A 22,582-nucleotide genomic window follows, 5' to 3' on the forward strand; every position below is an offset into this window, starting at 1 on the left:
ATGTTTTAAAAAATAACATAGTTTCATAATTACGATATCGATGAAAAAAAATGGTTTTTATTTTATTATTATAAACCGTTCTTTGATTTCTCTCAAACTGTTGTGACAACCCTAATTTCTCTATTAGAGAATAGAACTTCAGTTCAATTAGGGTTGTCACAACAGTTTGAAAGATTACCATATGTTATAACCACGCCTATAAAAGACACACGCTTATAACTTTTTACAAGAAAACATCCTAGCTATGTTTACAAATCCTAACTTCTTATACATGGTTTTAACTTAAAATATGTCGTTACTTAATCCATAAAATAAAAAAAGCAACATTTCTACTAGATTCCTAAGCGATTACTTTATGGACTGCCCGTCTTGAGGTAGCTAAACGCGAAGCCTTTGAAACTTCTGTTTCATTTATAGTAACCACTGCGGGTCTAAACTATCTTGATCGAAAAAATACTTTCATGAGCTAAATACTACTTCTAAGTACTATGTATATAAGTCTTCCATCTAACAAGTTCTATGTAATAAACTTTCTCTAAACTCTACATAACTAGTGAAAAAACATAGTTTTATTCAGTGTGAATAAATAAGTTTTAATTTGACAATTCAAATTAAATATAGCCCAAGGTAGTACGTCAGCTTTCTATTGGTGAAAAAATTAGAAATAACTAGCTGTCGCCTGCGACTCCGCCCGCATAGTTAAAAAAACTTAATTAGTAGCCGATACATTCTTCCAGACTATGTTCTACATCTGTGCCAAATTTAAATAGAATCCGTTCAGTCGTTCAGGTATACCTTCAAACAAACATCCATCCGAACATTCGCATTTATAACATTAGTAAGATAATTAGTCATACAGTTTTATTGTACATCAAAACTTGTAACTAAATAAGAGTTCAATCACATAAATCCAACATTTAAGGCCAAAACAAATTACAGTCGAACCTGGATAAGCCAGAATTTGATAAGCGACAAAACTCTATAAGCAAGAGTCATTGTTTGGTCACGACGGACGACTCCATTAGCGAGAAACTCAGGTGAGAGAGAAACCGCTATAAGCGAAAAAAATATCGCGATCCCTTGGCTTCTCGCTTATCCAGGTTCGACTGTATTCATCGTCTTGCTTTATCTTTTCATCTTTAATTATATTTTCATTGATATTCTCTTTTGCAGATGTTTCAATTCAATTGACATTTTGAAGAAATAAGGTACTTCACGGGCTATTTTTATGTTTGCACAACTCAGCCTTGGGCCTTTAATTATACTTGAATTATCTTTGATTACTATTGATCAAAAAATTGCAATAATTAAAGCAATTAATCTGATGCCAGCGTTCCTCATATTTAAAAGAAATCGTCAGGTTTTCGTGGACATTACTCCGAAAATAAAACCTTAGAGTTTTATCCAAATCTTAAACATCAAAACAAAAAGGTCACGGTGTGTCGCCTGTGGTAGAAGTTAATCCCGCGGTCACCACGTAGGCTGCGATCAAAATGCATTTACGGCGTTTGGGCGCTCGTTAGCAGACCGTCAATACGGCTCTCGGTCCACCCGCAATAAATTTCGTATTGAGCGGACACACAACAAAGCGCGTTTTGTCTTGCAAATGAAAACGCGCACATTTCGCGGCATTGTGCGCGGCTGTTTCGGCGCCCGCCATTATTAACGGCGAACATGAAAGACAAAAGGTTCGTCTGCAGCACTGAGGCTGGCCTAGATAGCGGATTATTGTACTAACACAATAGGAGCGTTAATTCCGCGAGTCCGCCATTATTTTGCTGTTTGCAACTTTATCGCATCAATCGATGATCGCAACCGGCTTTGTTTGCCACCATCAGCGATTATCCGATATGTTCCTGAAATCACGCGTAATCAACTATATTGTTCCGGTTTCCGCTAGTGCCGTTGACAATGCTATACCTACATACTAAAAGACAGTATGACCATAAATATCATCATTCATAATTATCATTTTACAATTCATTATTAACATTTATAATTTATAGTGGTAAAATTACTGTATTTGTTTTTAAATATTGACACGTCAAAATAACATGCAAAAAAAACAGAAAAGCAAAGGTATTTAAAACGCTTTTTATTGTAAACATATCCAAATCTAAACCCAATTAAATAACAAATTTGTTTCAGAAAAATGTAGCATTACCTGTATTAAGTTATTATAAAGTAAGTAGGTATTTATTAATTATTAAATATATATTTAAAAAAATAAGAAATAATTATCATAACTTACCATTATCTGCAAAACAGCACCAGCAATATTGTAATCCAAATTCCATAAACAGAGACACCACAAATCACAAATAATTCACAACATCACAGCACAAACATTAGTTCACTAAAATAGTAAAAATAATAATAAAAATTAATATAGAATCCAATAAGAATGTTTGGCGGGAAAAGCAGGAGCGTCGAAAAAGTTCAACTCTGCATGGAACGAAACGTTATTCGAACTAGTAAGCGAACGCGCCAAACGGCGGGCACTGGTAGACTGCGAGTCAGCCTCGCCGGTTCATCTTCCCGCGCCGAATCCTTGCGCACCACGCATCAAACGTCACCCTTTGTCGTACGTTAAAGCATTCAAATGCAAAAGCGAAATTATCTTTACATTGTTATTAAAAAATATTTTTAAACTAGAAGTATTCAAATACGAAGAAACGTTGGTATACTTTTAAAAACAATTGTACGAAAAAATTATAAAGATATTTTGGTATTTTCAGCATTTAATATTGATATATTCTAGGACAAAGATTCTCGAACTTTTTCCCCAAAACCCCTTACAGATTGCGGAGTACCGCTGCAACATTTCTTCTTAACTTGTAAACCCTCAACTTTATTTGACCCCATCGTATCGCCCTGTCGGGATTTCAATGAACCTTAAGGAACCTGACCAGTTTAAGAATCACTTTTTCAAATTCATATTTTATTCAATATTTGAATAAATTAATTTAAATCAAAGAAACAAGAGATAAGACGAAAATTGTTACAAAAAATGACTATGTCCAGAAACATCTGAATTTTTTCCTATAATTTAAAACTTTTTTATCCAATGAATTATGACGAATTTATAACTAATAAAAGTTTAAGGAAAACTACGTGTACGTCACGTGTAAACGGTCTTTTATATAACACTTTTATGAAATTTTATGTAACAATTATCCTATAACCAACACCTAATTTTTCATTTACATATCTCCGTAGTAGCTTAAATGACATAAATGCATCCAAAATTGTACATCATTAGGTTGGCTCCGCGTCAAATAAGATACATGCCTCATCAAAGGAAGAAGCCAGAGACGAGAAGAGCTGATACAATGTGGAAACGTTGGGTAATATGTCCGATGACAATGGCGCGAATGGAAGACACAAAGCCGCGCGGCGTATTGTGTGAACCCGCACAATACAACTTGCATATACAAACATAACCAATTTACTTTCGTATTCACTAAAAATGACAAGCAATTAAGACTCCTATCTGAATGCAATAAAGCCTTCGTTACCATCACATATTGCCTTTACCTAATGTAGTATTAAGTGTCAGTATACGTTTATATTAATGAATAATTTGATGTTTAAACAATATCTCACTGTAATATCAATCCATTTTGATAGAGAAAGTAATTTATTAATATGCCTTTGTCATATCAAAATTACGTAGAAACGTAGACGCGTAGCTTGTAGTCATTTCACGTAGCGCCTAATCAAAAATTGATAATATTGCATGTTTACATTTCAGTGTAACTTTTCAACAATCATTTGTGATAGTACAAGATAAGAAAAAAATAAAAACGTCTCGCCTTTTATACTGTACCTATACCAGTATTTGCGCGATGTGCGATGTGAAGGAAAAACGTAACAAGGACGACGATTAAATAATGTAAAGTTGATTTTGTACCTAATTTAATAATAGCTGCAATTTTTTTATTAAATATATAAAATCTCAAGAAGTGGAAAAATAAAGTATATTAGAAAACGAGTATATTCACTTGGAAAAGTTAAAAAGAAGTCTGTAGGGTGGTACTGAAAATAAATAAGTGTTGAGGAATAAAATAAGTTTCGCGGGCCACCATTGTGCGGAGGGCGGGCGGCCTCCTAGTCCAAACAGTATTTCCATTGTGTCTGCCATTACCTAGCCCTCTTTTCGTCTTTTGTATTCGCCTCTTCTATTGAAGTGAGACCTTCCCAATGACGCTTTATGACCGCTTTGAAGTATGCAAGATATGGTGAAACATATCTACATGTTTCTCTACATTTTCTTAGATTAAATGTTTCACTTTGATTCATTATTAAAGTTTATTGTATAGGCTTTAGAAGAAAAGTCTGTTTGCTTATTTGTTTCCGATAATCTCAAAAACCATAATGCTCATTTTTAAATTAAATAACTTAACTAAAACTTTCATATCTATGAACAATGTCTATCAACGTGTAAAATCGCGCCATGTTTATATATTAAGTCATCGTTAACAAAATATTGCGACAGTATTTGTGCGAGAATTGGCCCCAGTAACCGTAGCTAAGTACCTCCAACCACAACTGGGCTATTAAAAAATTTCTTTAAAAAAATATTTATGTCACAAAACGTGTCCATTTCCATGGTTTTTATAATAACCAACTTATCACTTAGGAACTAAAAACAAAACAAAATATTTAAATGAAGAAATACTTTTATTCATCTTAAAAGTTTGGATGCTAGGGGTTTCGTAGTAGATAATTGTTCGAATCTACGACCATGGCCAAAGAAGAGCCTGTGCTTAATTTTACATGATTGCACAAGAAGAACAAGAGTATGTAGAGCACACGTGTTCTGGCAAAACACACTGCATGCAGAAAATCTAGAAGACTGGGGCGCATAAAATACACACTCGGTAGCTCATTAAAATCGCTCACCACAACACACACATATATGTTAACCAAGTAAATGATGCTTAGTCAGGTATTTAAGATAAATATATGGCGATATATTGGTAAAAATAGATCATTCTTTGTTAACCAGCATTAGATGGTTTTATTTTCCCGTGCTCCGCATTGGGGGTGCACCATTGATTATTGTTGGTGCACCTTCCGTGCAATACGTTCTGTATGTCCGGTCTCATCCGGGGCTGAACTGAATGTGCAATAATTGTTTTCACACTTTTTCGTATACTTCGGAAGTTTTTTACTATGGGTTAGTTTTAATGGATAGCACAAAGGTGCAAATAAAAAGTTGTTAGATTTTTCACCTACAATTTTTAACAATAAATCCATGTCACTTATAATTTGTTGTCTCTTATCATAACACGTAATATGGAGTATCAAGAATTTCTGATAATTTACAATAACATGTTTTATTTTATTAAGTATTTAGCTTACCCATATTTTACATAATGCAAAACATAGGTATAATTCAGTACAGACTGTTTTCTACAAGATCTTAATACCTACTTTCTATAAAAAGTGATAATTTTTTTGTTAGTGTTTTCATACGAAAATATGAACTCCGAATTTAGTAGAATTTAAAAAATGACTATTGGCAACACTTACCTATTTGTGGTTGGTTATGGTTTTTTAACTTTTCGTTTCGTTTTCGTCGCCATCTTTGATGGTGTGAAACTGAAAGTGTGTAAAAGAGTTTAAATAAAAAGAATATGTCAAGTACAATATAAACTAGGTTTTACTCAATTTGAATTATAAATTTGGTGAAAACGGTAAGCTAAAGTTAATATCATCACATTATATTTAAATAAGTTTGTACTTTTCTTTTACTTGTAAAATCTATCAAAATGGCGTCATAAAGGCGGCGTGCCTCTTTTTCCTTTATAATCGAAATAAGTATGGTCTAATTTCTTATTCTAGTATAACATGGAGGCTACATTGGATGCGTCCTTAGTGGCGCAATCCATAAATTACCATGGGCAGCAACTGCAAAAAACATGGGAGTCCGAACGAGGTGAAGACGACTTATCGAAAATTGGCGTGGGTGGCTTGGATTTCGCCGTCTACCAGTCAAGACACAAGCATCTTACTTTTCAAGACCGGAGCAAGCGCCTCAAACTTCATCAGTTTATTGCCAAAGAAGCGAATGCATTGTTCGACGCATCACTACTAGAAGAAGCTCCATCATCTTCGAGCTTAGGAATGGATGCTACAACGCCAGAAGACAGTATGTAAAACTCAAAATTTTTTTTTCATTTACAATTAAAAATTTCACAACCATAAAAAAAATTGAAATTTGGGCTGTTCCTCATACTTTCATGAAATAGAAACTCTATAACTCGACCTTTGAAAAAAATGCCGTACTCTTCAAACAAAACGTTATTTTCCTTGTATTTTAGTACATGTTTAATACTCTGTATCAGATTGTATGTTGTAACTAGTACAACATAATGGCGTGTTTCTGGGAATTCCCTATCAAGTACTTTGTATCTTTGAGTTCTTTTTATGTTGAAGTCACAAAAAGTCAAAGTATTCTGCATTTACCTTGACATTAAAGATATCAAGATTCTACTGTTTTTTAAAAAAAACATATAATGTCATTTTAATACAAAGGATGTAATGCTAATATCCATTTTAATTCTTTTATTGTGAAGTTAAAATTAATATTCCTACTGGATATGGAAAGTAAATGTATAATTTTGTTTCAGATATGTTTGCATTAATGCCGCCATTTGAAACATTTCTAAATGTAGACAAATCAGCAAGGTTGCGACATTTCTTTGAAGTAAGTTTGGATTTATTTTTTGTATAATAAAACCTAACAATAAACTAATATAAAATTGGCAATACTGCCATAATAAAGACTTAACACTCTAACAGGCCATGTTTGATAAATACCAAAAAATACTGTGCATTTAAGACAAGTTTACATTTACTCCCACACAACAATATTGACTCACACATGTGTAGCAAAAATGGCCTCTATCTGCTGACCTTGATGAAATCTTTGTAATAAAACAATGAAATGCTAAACAGGGTCGTATTATTCATAAATTTAAGCAACTTGTGAAAACAGACTGATCATACTCAAAATATCTAGTTTTTTCATAAAAACCATATTTTCTGCCAATTGCTAGCCCTGCATTTAAAAATAATTAAAGGTGTAATTACCGTCCTTTTCATTCTTCCTTTTCTGTTCTTTACCAATAAGAATAGAAATTCCTAAATGCAATTGTGATTTGTCCAGTGATGGGGGATATATTGTGCTATATAACAAATTCAACAATCCAAACAACAACAAATTTAGCATTATCAGGTTTAGGCAGGCATTATTGTTTGCCAACTTATATAAAAAAAAATTGATATAAAAAAAATCTAATAAACAAACTTCCTTGGTTAGAATGTGAAGACTGGGGAACTGATAATTGGAGCGGTCATCAACAGAACTCAATCTGGAATGATGCTCAAGGTGTTATGCACTGCGGGTCCCACCTCCAGATATGTTGCAGATATCAATGTCAAGGTTTGATATACATTTTTATTCCTTTTCAATATTCAGTTTTTCCCAACAAACATAATATGTAAGTTTTTATGTACTTGTGTTGGTATGTTGATTTCATTTTGACCTTTAGCCTATAGTACTGGAGTGTCATACATTTATTCACGCATTAATTTTAAATGAAGTGAATTGTACAATTAAAATATGCAAATTGTATTGGGTTTTCAGCAGTGGCTCCAAGGACAAGTGACTTGAGACTGACCTACTGTGCTTTTTTTAATTTAAAATGTTTATCAACAGGCTTTTCTACCAGTGGCAAATATCATTCCTGCGGTGGACAAGAAAAATGTGTCAAGAAGCTACCTGATGAATGACACTGTTTGCTGTGAAGTAATTGAAGTAATCCCAGACACCGACAAAATGGTGTGTGGCATGAAAGGAGTGACTCGTGGCCCAGAAGACCTTCCACCTAAGCCACCTCTCGGCCTCCTCAGCACCGATGACTTTCCACTTATCTACAAGTACGTACATATTTCATTATATGTGTTGAACCAATTTATTTTTTTCACCCTTGCAGATCTGTCAATGCAATTTTTAACACTATTTATATGTGTAGATTGTATATGTTCATGCTATTTTGCAAAGGTGTTGGATCTAAGAAATCAGTGGTAATAAGTATGATAAATGACTTTTAAAGTCCAACATTTAATTGATAAGAGAAGACTGTTGGAATGGACCAAGAAATGTGATCATCTGAAGAATTGAACTATCAAACAGGACAATTTTTGGAACTTATATAAATCAAACACGTCTATGCTTTGTTGAATATTAGAAGTGTTTGTCAGAGTGTGGCGTTCACCGTCTGTTGTCTTGCATCTGTGTGGTTGAGAAAAAAGTGGATTTATATTATTGTTTCACTAGTTTATGATCACGTTTCAGTAAAATTTGACACTGCTCACCCAAGTTGTGCAAAATACGCATGCTAAAAAATACTATGCATTGACAGTTGAAAAATTAAATATATGGAATTGTGAAGAAAGTCTTATTAGAAGATTTAGTATTTAATTGTCTCAAGGATTTTATGCTGAAATTGAGTCAATTAAACAATATACACTTTTTTTTTTACTTAAGAAGGTCAGTACAAAACTTTAGGGTTCACTACATGCATTCTGATTATGTGAATGGGACTTATGATTCTATATTAAAGTTAACATTTAATATTCCAGCAATTACTTGAAACAATTGGTTGGACTTTGTTATAATGAACATTTATTGGATGTTGGAGTAATTTATTTATAATAAAATGGACTAGCCAACGCACTTATCTATTTAGCTGAGGCGAGGCTCATAAGAAAACTAAAGTAGCGGCGCAAGGTGTAATTCGGTTTCATAGGAGTTGTGTTGACGGCCGGGCTGGAAAAGGAAAACTGTTTGTCAATATTTTAGGGTGTTTTTTTCTAGGTTTAGCAACAATCCCAAGACCTGTTTGTAACACCCACTACATTGTTGTGACTGTAGCTGTGACAATTTTGGTAATATTAATGTCACATCTTGAGGCAGCATCACCTAATATATGATGTTATATTTCTGTGTGAAAGAATAAAATACCAGTAAAATAACATTTTTAGAACAGCTTCATGGCAACAGGTGAGGACAATGTACCATGTGACATTATGCAGTCAGTTTTGATAGGAATATAATGTACAAGCTAAGCCAAGTTAATTTTTAACCCTTTTTTATTTTAATTATCTGGAATGACTTCATAACATAATGAATGCAAAGGTCATTTATTTTAACAACCTCTTATTAACGTGTATATGCTTTAAACAGGAAAACCATGGAAATGAAAGGAGAAAGCTATGAAGCCATTTTAGAGAAGAGTCCAGGCTTCAATAACCGTAACTGCGTCCAATATCTCTCAGAACTCCTCGGCATTTCCAATATGCATTGCACCAATTTTGCGTCTTTAAGGTAAATTTTATTTAACTCTTGTTGTTTATTTCATTGTTTTAATATCAAAATAAATTGTTTAATATTAAATATTTACTTTTAACAGAGGAGGATTCCAACCTTCGGAATATGCAGATGAACTTCGTCAGATTCAAGCAAGCAAGTGGGCATTCCGTTCTGTTGCTGAAGGAATAGAACACTTTAAGGCTGGTCGACATTCTGAAGCATTCCAATGTCTCAACAAGGCACTGAGTATTGATCCCAGAAATGTGGAAGGACTTGTTGCCAGAGGGGCCTTGTATGCAAACAGTGGAACATTTAAGAAGGCCATAGAAGACTTTGAGACATCATTAAAACTGAACCCCAACCATGCTAATGCTCGAAAATACTTAGGAGAGACATTAGTAGCACTTGGGCGCAGCTATGAAGATGAAAACAAAATCACCGAAGCACAAAAAGCTTATGAAGACTGTTTAGCTATCATCCCGTTCCATGAAGAAGCACAAAACTCTCTAGATTTCCTTAAGAGTAAAACATCTACTACAAAACCATTGATTGAACCCACTGAACTGTTGCTACCTGGATTAACAGGGGCAAAGTCTTTTGAAATGAAAGAGACTCTTAAGCAATTACTAAATCTTACGGAAAAGAAGGACAAGAAGAAGAAAAAGAAGAGAGGAAAAGGCAAGAAGAAAAGATCCAGCAGCTCTTCATCATCATCGAGCGATACTTCAAGCTCCAGCTCGTCTTCGGAGTCGTCGTCATCATCTTCTGATTCTAGTGGTAAGGGAGTTTCACAACTGAGTCAGAGTAAGGACTATTCCACCAGGTACAAAATTGTAAAAAAGTTTAATTGTTCCAATATAACTTAAAATCTCATCATTTACATGGAAGTACAATTACAATGTGTAATAATTATTTCTACAAGAACTCTTCTGACTTGCATGAATTTGACAAATCTCTCTGGCTTTCTTAATGTCCTAATCTTTGCATTTTCATCAGTTAAGGTATTATTGTGGTTACTTTAAAATGTTATCTAAAAGTTATTATCTTATTATTTTATGTCTTACTAATACATTCATATAATGTACTAAAGTAAATGTGAATACCTCTATTGTTATACATATGTTATAAAAGTAATATCAATACTTCAAGATTCAGAGGAGCCAAACCGCAAGAAGAAGCGTCGCTCACAGTCGAACAGCAAACGGCAGCGGTCGTTGTCGCCGCTCAGCAAGCGCATGGCAATATTGGGCGACGGTGACTCCGCATCACGCACACACAACTCGCAGTTCAACCACCCCTACGGCTACCAACCCCCGCCGCCTCCCATGGAAGAGCCCACCAATGCTCCAATCCGCTCACAAGCTGATTTGGACTATGAAATGAAAGTGAGTATTCTATTATGTTCTACTCAACTTTGATTGTCAAAATATATTGTTGCCTCTATCTTTCTGACATAAGTTCATTATATTATCCACTTTACGTCTTGAAGTCCTAACATCTAATATTCTTACTATTTACTTTTTTTCCAAATCTGGTTTTGTAATGTAAAGTTATTTATAATTAGGTACGCAAGTTCCTGGAAATGACCAAAGAAGACTCCGACTATGAAGACAAAGTGCGTAACTTCCTGGAAGAGACTGCGCAGTACAAGCGCAACCGCAAGATGCAAGAGCTCGGCCAGCAGCCGCAGCCCGGCGCAGACCACGACAAGAAAAAGAAGAAGAAGAAGGACAAGTAAGTCTCAAAATCTATAACTAATGAACTTATTAGGCCGAGTGAGAAGAGCACTATTATAGCTGTTAGTTCTGTTAGAAAATATACTTAGAAATAGAAAATTACAAAACCATGACATGATAGTTACAATCCGATAAAAATCTTGCGGTACTTTTGTGATATTCTAGTTAATATAGACAGTTATAGATGATTATTATTTTGTACAGGAAAAAGAAGAAGGAGTCCAAAAGGAAGCGCAAGGAGCAGGAGAGAGAAGATAAAAGAAAAGCCAAGCTGGCGCGATCCGCTGCCAATAATGCGGAATACACCTTACGTGACCTAGAGAACATTGGAGATAAGAAACTGAGAGATGCCATTAGGTAATTTTTAATAAAAAGTCCAGCATTCATCATAATCGAAAGAAATTATTTTATTATCCTGAATACAAAACATGCTTTATACATAAAAATCATCTAGTAAATTTAACACATGAAATTATCTTTGTCAAAACACACCTGTTCTTGTCTAAAACTTAATAGTTGCTACTTATTTGTATTCTATTCTTACTAGTTTGTGGGTATTAAGTATCATCAATATTAAAAATATTAATATTGCAGGAAGGAATTGAAAGGAAAATCTAAGAGGGACCTCAGTTCCGATGGAGAATATGAAAGAAAGCACAGTGAGAAGAGGTATTTTACATTAAATAATACATGAATTAAATTTAAAAATGTTTATTAAAGAGAATATAAAAACGCCAACTAGGAGAAGAAAGGCAAATTTTTAACTTTTAAATATTTTGGTAGGTTGATGGAGGACATGCCGGGCTTGGACGACTTGGAGTCCAAGATCAGCGCGTACCACGTGATGGTGGAGAAGGAGGCGATGAAACGCGACGGCCGCGCCTCCGTCAGCCCCATCGACCAGGCCCCACCGCCGCCGCTGGAGAAACCCAAGTGGAAGATGTCCATGAGCGCAGTCAAAGAAACGTTCGTAACATTTTAAAACACACACTTTGTATGGCTTCACATGCGTTTTGTTTGAGCAAAATTTCCTCTTTTGTATCTCTAACAGTGTTCATTATGGACATTCATGACAGGGCAATAAAATGCACTAAGGTTCTAACAGTACAGCATATAGCTTAGAATTTATGGGCAATACACACAGATTATTTTTTAGTAGGGTTAAGAAGAAAGATACGCCAGTACAGAAGGGATACAAAGAACGTTACGCGTTTGAAGATAGTTCTGATGAATCACAAGAGCAAACTAAGGTAAGTTAAGATTTTATTAAGAATAAAAAAAACATGAAACCAAAAGTCCTCACATACTTATATTGAATTAATGTTGTTAGCCGTCACCATCGAGTGGAGACAAGAACGTGTCTGTGCGACGCGCCATGGCGATGAAGGAGCCCTCTGGTAGTGGGAGCACGGGCAAGTCACGCGAGCCCGACCCGCCCGGCACCGAGCCTCAGCACCACCAACATGCGCATCCCCCGGTATATATCCCTGCTTCCTCCTTTATAGTGCTATAAAGTTCATGTTCAATTGAACTTGATATATACTTAACCATTTTTAATTTCTTCCAATTCTCCTTTTCCTATTACTTCGAGAGATGTTTTACCAATGTTATTTCTATCTACATTTATTTTTAGAAATAAAAGTTGAGCATCTTTAAAAATTTATGCCATTGAATACCCATTATGTTTTCATTTTAGTTGGTTGGGTGATATCAGTGGCAGTTTCATTTTTTTTATTATTTACAGCTCGTTTTTATTTTTTGTTATTTTTTATTTACATCCACAGGTGCGCAAAGGCAATATAGTGCTAGACAAATTCGGTTCGTTCCGATTGGCGCAGGAGGGCGAGACTCCGGTGTGCGTGGGCGACGCGCGACCCGAGCAGTTCGTGACGCGCATCAAGCCGCCCTCTCCCGCCGCCCGGCGCCCGCGCTCTCCGCCCTCGCCGCCTTCACCCCGCCGCCGCTCCTCTAACTCCTCCGATGACGACCGTCGCTCGCCCAAGCGCTCCCGCAGCAGGTCAACATTCATATATACATTTTATTGCCACGAAATAGACTTATGACAAACACGCATGTGGGCCTTACAGTACAAATCTTGGTGGAATCTAGGATTCCATTACCATCCACGTAAAATTTGTTAGCAGGTCGCGGCCTCGCAAGTATCGATCTCGGTCCGGTTCGCGATCGCGGTCAGCGTCCACTGGTAGTGGATCGCCTGCGTCGCGCCGCCGTCGCTCGCCCTCGCCGCGCTCACGGAGCCGCTCTGACGCCAGTCGCTCGTACTACTCGCGCAGCCGGTCGCGCTCCCGCTCTGGATCCAGGGACAGGTAACCACACTGCACATCAAATGGGCCAGTTATAACGTCATTGTATCCATATTCAACTTTTGACGATTGGGACAACAGGAGCAAACACATGTAAACTATTCAATTTTTGAAATCATTAAAATGAATTTCTTGCAGAATGCGTCGCAACAACCGGCGCGGCAACTGGCGCGGACGTGGTGGCTTCGAGCGCGGCACATACTACCGGCCACGCTTCCACACGTACAACGGCAACAGCCGGGGCCGTGGCCGCGGGGACTTCCGCCGCGACGATGGCCGCCGCTTCCAGCCCGACTGGCGCGACAACCGCTCGCGCGGTGGACGGCCCTTCCGCCCGCGTCGTGGCGGCGGTGGCAGGGGTAGACCTTTCAGGTATGCAACCATATATGTTTGACTTATGACTTGTTTTTGTTACAAAGAGACAACGCTAGGTAAGCAAAAAGATAGCTTTCATGAAATAAAACAAGATAAGTTAATTTAAGCTTTCAAAATGTTGTTTTCAACAGAGGCGGGTTCCGTGACTTCCGCGACCGGCGCGGCGGACGATACTCTCGCTCCCGCAGCCCCGACCGCACACGCCGCTCGCGCTCCTACAGCCCCGAGCGACGCGAAAAGGACAACAGGGATAGGTATGTAGCCTCACACCTTGCACCATTTATGTACTGCATCTATAGTTAGTGGCCTCCGCTGTAGGTTCGCTACTTAGCACCACTAATAGTGTTGAGTTTGATATGAGAATATAGCTCATGTTTTTAACCACAACTCAGTCCTTTCCAAGTTATCTGTGTATGCTATAATGTAGATTAACCATAATGTCCCTCCAAAATTATATTTGTCATCACATACTGTTATAGTAAATATTTGTTTGGTTTGTATGTGTTGATGTCAGTAACAACTAGATTACCCAGAAACTAGTTTTACTTTTATTAATTTTAACCTCGCTTTTTGACATTGCTTTTTTCCTACTAGCATAGTGAATTAATATTACAGCTACTCTCGTTTGTCCGAACGCAACAGCCACCGCAGCGAGGGCGAGTACGAGGAGGAGCGCTACGTTGACCGCAAGGAGTACGACGGAAAGTGGGCCGACGGCAACGAGCCCGAACGATCCCATCAAGAAGAAAAGGCCCCAGAGGAACCACCCAAAGAATAGACCCACAAAAACCCCCCACCCTTACCCCCGACGTACATGTTTCTTGCTAAGATTAGTTTTTAAATTATACTATAAGGTGCTTACAGATTTAAACATAAGTTTCATTTTATGTAGGAATTCAAATTGTAAATATATAAGTGGCTACAAATGTAACAATTCATGTTGACTCTTGCATTTTGTTTTTATATAAACAATAATTTTATTGCATTATTATTCCTTTTTGTGTTTATTCAATAACTTGTGGCTTTGTATTATGATTTCTCACAAATAGTGTTTTAGTAATCATTCCAGTGTAGCACTAAAACTCGACTAAATTACAAATATAGATAATTCTATTGGTGTGTAATAATTGAAAATAAACATTAAAATCAAATTTTTTATTTTAATTATTTCCTAATAATTTATATTAACATGTAAAAAACAGGTTATTAAAAAAAACAAATATAAAAATAGGATTTTAAATACATTCTGGTAACAAACAGAATCCTGTTTCCCTCTTCCTGAATCTTTGGTCTGCACAAAATTGCTGGATCATAAAGTAAGAAAAAGAATGAAAGAAAAAATATTCTATTAAAAAATTTATTGATAAAATAAAGGAAAACAGTGCCAAGTAAACTGTTACAACAATTGTTTTCAGTCTGTACTTAATATTATTCTAACTGGTGTACAATTTTAACTCTACTTTATTGTAATATGGATGACAGCAAACAATCTGTTAATGCCAACAGTCAATTGACATGTTAAGGCACTAGTAATTTACAGTAAAATCCACCTAAAACAGCGTTTTCAAGACCCAAAACTCCTTAGTAACAATATTGTTTCTTACTGTAAAATTGACTGAACAAACAGGAAACTACAAATAGCATTACCATGTTATTTAATGATTTTTTTCTTTTTAAATAAACTATTTACTACGATTTTACTTTTCAGAAAAAACAGTGATTTGTTAATGTTTGTAGTTTGGTTTCCACTTTTCCATTATACTGTACTACACAAAATTGCCAGTCCCTCCATAAGTAGGTATAAAAATAATTTAAAATATCTAAATAATCAATCACCATACTAATAAAAAACATCTAATTCTTTGAGTTTTATGTGCGCTTCTTTTTTTTCTTGTTCTTCGTAGTTGTTGTCTTAACATTCCAGTACCAGAAGAGCTGCAGTACCAATGCTGCATTGGTGGCAGTCGACACACAGTATGTAAGGATGATGATGGAGTCACCAGTCTCTTGTATTGAAGTGAATATTCTAGCAATGCTTCCACCAAACAGCAATGCACAAGTTACTGCCGATAACTGTCCTGTGCTACCATTCTTATAATTTGTTATTATTTGTATAGCCTGAAATTAAAATACTCAATAAAGTCAAGTCGCAGACTCGGAGAGTCAAGTTAAAAGAAACTGTTTTAAATTCAAAGTTTGTTAAGTAGAATAAATTAACATATTTTTTGTTATATGCTAATGTAAATAAGATTTTACCTTTGCAATGACAATGATTGGTACATTAATGGCTTGCATAGACCATAACACATCCTTTGGAGTGTAACCACTGACAAGTGTTGAAACAAGTCCTACATAAACAGCTAAAAATGTTGCAGCCTTCAAAGAGTTCCCTCCATAATGTAACACAAGGGCAGCTATGATTGCTGTTTGTATTGCGAGGAATGTTCCTTCACCCCATGCACTACAAAAATAAAATTTCAATAAAAAAGTTCTCATTTAAAACTCCATGGATATTATTCATCTCAAAATTACCTGAATGGAAAGTTCATAACATAACTGTATGAAAAATTTGCAGTAATAGCAAAGAGTTCTAAATAAACTCCATAAACATTAATGCCTTCAGCACTTTTACTACCCAATATTTTCAAAATTTGAGGTACTTTTACCAATATCGATCCAGCTATAATGCCAATCCCAAGAGCTTTGCTTAAAGTGCTTTTAAAACATGGTACTGAAAAGATGAGAAATTAATGAAATATAACCTATCATTAAAAATATTTATTTGGTTGGTTTCACAAACTGCAAAATATGATATATTACTTACCATCAAGAAAGTTGTAATTAAGAAAATATTCGTCGTAGCATTTTTGCGATAAAATCGATAATAGTAGACCTTTGACAAAATCAGCCATTTTATTTTAATTTCGTTACATTTATTTATGTTTAATCTATCGTTAAAATATTATCAAGTAAATAATTTAAATTGTAGTGTAAAACTTAGCTATTTATGTTATAAAACCTATAATATTCAAAATATTCTACTCCACTTTATTGGAATACTGACATGTCGTGTTGATACCGCAAATTATGACGTTGTCAACAAATGTCATTCCACGTCGTTCCTTTTTAACTTTCTATTGATTAATATTTGTCATCTCATTTTTAAAACGAATGTGATAGGATACCTGGTTATTTAATGTAGATTTTTAATTTGTAGAATAGATATTAATTATTAAGGCAGGGCCACGCGTTTACGCGGATTTCGGTTGGATGATGCACCGAGGTTGTATCATGTCTATAACCTAATATATTGTAGCGCACAATCATATGTATTTCGATGACTCCATTCGTTCACATAAATAAAACAACACATTTAATGACATCATTTATTTTCAAGTAGTTCTATTTTACGGTCATCATTTGCGACATTTTCTTACAAGTGATTTGATGAATAGTGGTGATGCTTGACTTTTCTTGCGCCGAGGACGTCTTTAAAGTTATAAAGAAATCATAACACTAAACGAATATATGGAATTAATTGTTCAAATAGATCTATTTTTGCATAATTTCCTAAAACTATAGCATTACAAATAGAATAATAATTAAAACGAACCATGACACATTAAATATGCAAACATAGTGGACATCAAAGTACAAAAACATATTAGAATTTAGATTTTAAATGTAAGGAAAAACAAGATAAATTAAACAAATCATACATACATCAGTATCAGAAAAAATAATAAAATAACAAATTTCTTGTTACACAACATGAAATATTTGTTAATGTTTTGATCCAAAGAAAATTTGCCAATATGTAGAACACTATCTTAAGAAAAACGTTTAGTACGATGAGGTTAGGTAATTGGGTAGTTTTATATCTAAGAAAGTATAAAAAATCGTTTTTTTATCATAATATTGTTGGAAATTCAAGTATTAAATATATATTGGTGTGTTTATTTCATACTATAAAATATAAAGCACTTATTGCCACATAAAACGTGTGGAGTTATTAAAAAAATCTGATAAATTGACACAAATATTCCCTTATCTATATTATTCTATGTACTCACAATACATTGAACAAACCTCTAATTCCGCTAACATGGTGTTTAGAAATCCTGGATTTGAAACACATTTAATGAATCTTCCAACGTGCAATGTAAGCCAATCATTTCAATTTCACAATATGAATTTTACTTTAACTGTAAAACTGTAGCTGACTTGACATAATATTGTTTCACCTTATAATTTCACAAATTAATCTAGCCCAGTCAGTGATGCTGTTATTGCTATTAGTTCTGTCAGGGGCTGCTTTAACTTTGACCATGGGGCTAGATAAATTTGCAATTTTTGCATTTGTTAAATTGTATTTTTTACCAAATTCTTATAATTATTAGCTATTCTTCAATGATCAATAAATTTTATCTATTATCAACTAGCGTCACTCACTTTACTATCGAATTTGAAAAAAAATGTTAAATCTATTGTAAATGAGCAAATCTTATGTTAAGTCTACGGACTTTTTTCTAGCTATTGTAATTTTAAGGCAAATTTAAACAATTTCATGTATCAAACTTTGTCAACTGTTTCTTTTGTCTTCATAGTTATAATTATTTGAGAAATATTTGTTGTCAAATTCATAAAAGGAACAATTATATACATATTTCCCATGGTCCTGTGTGTATAGTTCATTTCACATTACCATTTGTACACTATCCACTCATGAAAGAGGTTTCAACGAGAAAGACAATTTAGGTCTTGAATTATTTTTGCCCAATATTTTCTTTTGTTCTTCCTTAACTCTCTTTTCTTGTTCTTTTTTCAACTTCTGTCTCTCTTCATCCATTTTTCTTTGCTCCTCTATCATTGCTAACCTCTCTTCCGCCTGGATATTTAAAAAAGTTATGTTAAGAGAAAGGCAAAATTATTATGTATGCAATAAAATGCAAACTCTAAATAATAAAACTTGTTTAAAATGTTAATGGAGCTATTTAAAAGCGAAACCAGTTATTTCAAGGATTTTTATCTTATTTATATTGAAAGAAATACAATTCACTTTTAATGGTAATATCACAGAAATAATAGTGTATTATTTTAGTTCTATTAAGCTATTTCTATCTTTTTGCATATTACGATTTTTAATTATTATTTACTAGCTATTGCCCGCCATTACGACCGCGCGGAATTAAAAAAATGTATTCTTTCAGACTATGTTCTATATATATGCCAAATTTAATCGAGATCCACGCAGAATTCTGGACATACCTAACTAATATCCATCGAAACATTTACAATTAAAATATTAATAAGATTTATAACTAAACATATAAGATATTAACAAAAAAGATTACAACTTACCAACTTTCGTTGTGCCTCTTCAATTTTTTTGTTATTTTCCGCCATGATATCCTCCAGCTCTTTCCTTTTACGAGCTTCTTCCTCCTGTATAATAAAAAATTACCATTAATTGCAATCCCCCACCAACACCTAGTTGCAATAAAACAAAGAAAATAACAATAAAAATCATAATTCAATTTACATAACACTGTAGCATCATGTGTGCGAGTTCAAGTCGTTTGTGTGTACAAAAGCCTGAGAATAACAACAATATTTTAATACAATAACGCATAGCATTGTGCAAAATTTCTTTAAACTATCAACTAAAACATATCGGTATCATCCCTAAGTACTAGAGTTGTGTGGAAAGTGTATTTGATGGCACGTCATTTTTTATTTATATTTATCATGACATTGTATTATGTATTTTAAACATAAAATGTTGTTATACAAAAAATAGATTCAAAAAATACCTTCAGTGTTCACGACAGGATCCTCAAGCTGCGTCTCCGAAAAATTCTTACGGCTTCTGGTCTTGATCAGTCTTCTGACCTGACTTATACACTACGTGACTGCCAAGGACAGTCAAGTGAACAATTTTAAAATGCTAGCCTGAAGCCTTGTCGGCGATCTTACAGTTAGGCAGTTCATGACAAATACAAGTCTGCCTTGACAGTGCAAATGACATGCATGTGGATTAATGGATGTTGAGTTAATCATTACAAGATTGTCAACAAATACTGACAACAAAGAGTTCAAGAAAATAATTCTTGTAAGCACTCGTACTACACCTGACCGGACCTTTAACAGATATGATCGAAACAATACTTTAATTAGTTACTCTTGTACATATGGTTGGCATTACTTAAAACATTGAAATGTACAAATTGTGTTTATTAGCTGTAAAAACGCTGTGGTCTCACAGCGTCAGTTTGGCCATGTCCAAAATCAACATTTGCCGTTGTTTGTGCACATGGCTGATAGGAGTAAGGCGCAGTTACCTGTCTAGCAAGCTCCTCGCGCCGCTGCTGTTCTCTTTGTCGCTCAAGCTCTTGCATCATTTCTATTTCCATCTTGCGTTTAGCTTCCTCCACTCTTTTCGCCACCTCCTGTTCTATTTCTTCTTTGCGTTTTTCTAATTCCTCTTCGACTCTTTTCTTCACAAGTAACTCTATCCTTTTTGCGGCTTCTTCTTCAACCACCTAAATAAAACATTGAGACTTAGTGTTTCAAAGGTACATTGAGACATAGACATCAATATGACATCATTAATTTACAAGTATAGTGAAAAACTAAACAGTGATTACTTTATAATACAAAAACTCTACATAATGTCACTAAACTTGAATGGGTTATATTCAAGTGCAAGATATTACATACAAATTATAACAATTCGGTGTTTTATTTTAAAATCAGTTGGTAAAAACATAACAACTTATCATCTTCTTTTTCCTTGTTCATTTTTTCTTATTTAACTATTTATACAACAAACATTCCATTTATTTTAATTCAAATCCTTACCAATAACTGCGAATGAATAGTGCCAGGTCACACATGGGAGGCAGAGTGTAAAAAAAAATTCAAGTATAAAAGCTAAATATTCAAAACAATTTGGGTACAAATAATTTATTAGTTACACTAAAATATTTAATATGTTAAACAAAATTATTTATGTGTAAATGTATACTCCAAATAAATTAATTAATGTTATTTTAATTTCATATACAAGACAATATTCTCTTTAAACATATATATGTTTGGTATTATTAAATAAATAGTACAGTTAAGATGTCTTATCCCGCAGTCTGCTTACCTTTAGTATTTTAGAGGGCGTAGTAGCAGATCTTGTGCCTGGCAGGGGTTCCTGCATGATCGAGAGGTGTGCATAATGAACAGGTAAAAGTGAGGAACATCTTTTACTTTCATACTGTTACATTTTAGTAATAATAATTATAATCTTTCTATACACATTGTTTTGTATAATATGGGTTTCTATTCATGAATTAAATTTTTATTTACACACAACAGATTCTAGTTGTATTGTAAAGATTTTCTTATTTTTTTTATGTTGCTACATTGTCATTGATAGTCCAATACCTCTTATTATGATTTTGCAGCCATAGATAGCTTTGAATTTTCCAATCATTCAGAAAACAAGTAATGTAACAAAAACATAGTTTTTTTTCCCGCATCTGTATATCTGCATGGCCATTTTGTTTTAAGGAATTATTATTAGGAATCTCTAGAGCCATGGGTGGACCTTGCTCTGGTCTTATAAATTTCTCCACTACTTTGGGCTTTTTCTTTCCAGTTAAAATTAGTTTCAATAAATAAGTGTTTGAGTGGGACTGAAGCATTATTTTACTATTTTAAATTAGGTATTATAATGATATAGAATCATGAGGCCATTTATTTTTTAACAACTTACTAAATTAATGCATGAGCAGTTCTAATTTAGTTTTTTGGTCTACCTATCCAAAATTTACATGTACAGTGTTTTAAAATGCTACATACAGGGTATTAGACTATCATTAACAATTTGTATTGATAAAAAATTAATACTAAAGTCAGTCAACAATAGCATCAATATTTTTGGTTTATGATTATTTGAAATATTGTTGAGATTTTGTGATTGTATGCTTAATATTGTTGATTAGTAATTGCTTTTTATGACAGAATATTATGTAAAATAATATTTCATATTATACAAAAGCGGTATAAACTAATTTACTAGTTAAAATTATTTAGTATTAAAATATTTCAAGGGAAATAACATTTGTATAAGGTTACATGGAAGCGACTAAGCATGTAAACGTCTTTACTTAGTTACCTTTTGTTCAGCTTCTCTAACACGTCTTTGCCTCTCCATTTCAGCAAGCCGATCGACTTCGTCCATTTTGCTGCGTCCCTTTGATTTCTTTCTTCTGCTGCCATCATATGATGCATCACTTGTGCTAGATGTTGAAGCTGAGCGTGACCGTTTTCTATTAAAACAAATTGACATAGCCTTAAAAATTCTTACTGACATAAAATTAAAAGTTCTAATTTTATAGATAGTCACTAATTTATAATGCAATGATTAAGAATACCTTGATTTGGAACTTCTTTCCTTAGATTTTTCAACATGTTTTGAATTCCTGCTTCTGGATGAAGAACGATCTTTAGACCGACTTTTCTTACGTGAATGTTTACTGCTTTTATGGTGTCGTCTCGGTGATTTACTTCTTGATCTGGATCGGCCCATGGTATTTAATTGAGTAATTTCTAACTTTTAATGTTAAATTGTGGTAAATTGATAACGCTACCACCCCAGCTTTTTTAAGAACATTACCAAAGAGTATAAAAACCGGAGTAAACGAAATCATAGATAAAAAATGTAGATTAAAAAACTGGTCAGAGAGTAGCTCATCGTGGCGGAAAAC

At 34.2% G+C, this 22,582-nt stretch overlaps 3 protein-coding genes across 12 annotated transcripts; 1 reads left to right on the forward strand and 2 right to left on the reverse strand.

Annotated features, from left to right (window-relative positions):
* Positions 1-5,561: 5,561 nt before the first annotated feature.
* On the forward strand, positions 5,562-14,971 carry LOC106127652 (tetratricopeptide repeat protein 14 homolog). 8 transcript variants are annotated; one of them, XM_013325814.1, is made up of 19 exons: positions 5,562-5,702; positions 5,851-6,157; positions 6,639-6,715; positions 7,331-7,453; positions 7,730-7,950; positions 9,260-9,400; positions 9,486-10,162; positions 10,535-10,770; positions 10,950-11,119; positions 11,326-11,478; positions 11,716-11,790; positions 11,905-12,087; positions 12,278-12,371; positions 12,452-12,598; positions 12,906-13,138; positions 13,263-13,448; positions 13,584-13,817; positions 13,952-14,074; positions 14,436-14,971. In XM_013325814.1, exons 2-19 carry the CDS (start codon positions 5,857-5,859, stop codon positions 14,596-14,598), a joined length of 3,537 nt encoding a protein of 1,178 aa, XP_013181268.1. In that variant the 5' UTR covers positions 5,562-5,702; positions 5,851-5,856; the 3' UTR covers positions 14,599-14,971. The 8 variants fall into 8 exon arrangements, with proteins under 8 accessions (XP_013181268.1, XP_013181273.1, XP_013181269.1 ...); XM_013325819.1 differs by having other exon boundaries at positions 14,463-14,971; XM_013325815.1 differs by having other exon boundaries at positions 13,266-13,448.
* A 210-nt stretch (positions 14,972-15,181) lies between these two features.
* On the reverse strand, positions 15,182-16,818 carry LOC106127636 (mannose-P-dolichol utilization defect 1 protein homolog). Its single transcript, NM_001311874.1, is given in 4 exon segments — positions 15,182-15,938; positions 16,077-16,281; positions 16,353-16,551; positions 16,645-16,818. Coding segments are annotated over 4 exon segments (741 nt in total). The 5' UTR covers positions 16,733-16,818; the 3' UTR covers positions 15,182-15,689.
* Positions 16,819-17,537: 719 nt separating this feature from the next.
* Arglu1 (Arginine and glutamate rich 1) lies at positions 17,538-22,494 on the reverse strand. 3 transcript variants are annotated; one of them, XM_013325780.1, is made up of 6 exons: positions 22,250-22,494; positions 21,991-22,144; positions 20,974-21,024; positions 20,162-20,362; positions 19,182-19,265; positions 17,538-18,708 (listed from the first exon to the last, which is right to left on the reverse strand). In XM_013325780.1, the coding sequence occupies exons 1-6, from the start codon at positions 22,402-22,404 to the stop codon at positions 18,544-18,546; spliced, it is 810 nt and encodes a 269-aa protein (XP_013181234.1). In that variant the 5' UTR covers positions 22,405-22,494; the 3' UTR covers positions 17,538-18,543. The 3 variants fall into 3 exon arrangements, 2 of the variants coding, with proteins under 2 accessions (XP_013181234.1, XP_013181236.1); XM_013325782.1 differs by lacking the exon at positions 20,974-21,024; XR_001228415.1 differs by lacking the exon at positions 17,538-18,708 and having other exon boundaries at positions 19,181-19,265; positions 19,634-20,362.
* Positions 22,495-22,582: the final 88 nt, after the last annotated feature.

This window comes from Papilio xuthus, unplaced genomic scaffold (assembly GCF_000836235.2).
Source record: "Papilio xuthus unplaced genomic scaffold, Pxut_1.1 DF824655.1, whole genome shotgun sequence".
NCBI classification, from domain to species: Eukaryota; Metazoa; Arthropoda; class Insecta; order Lepidoptera; family Papilionidae; genus Papilio; species Papilio xuthus.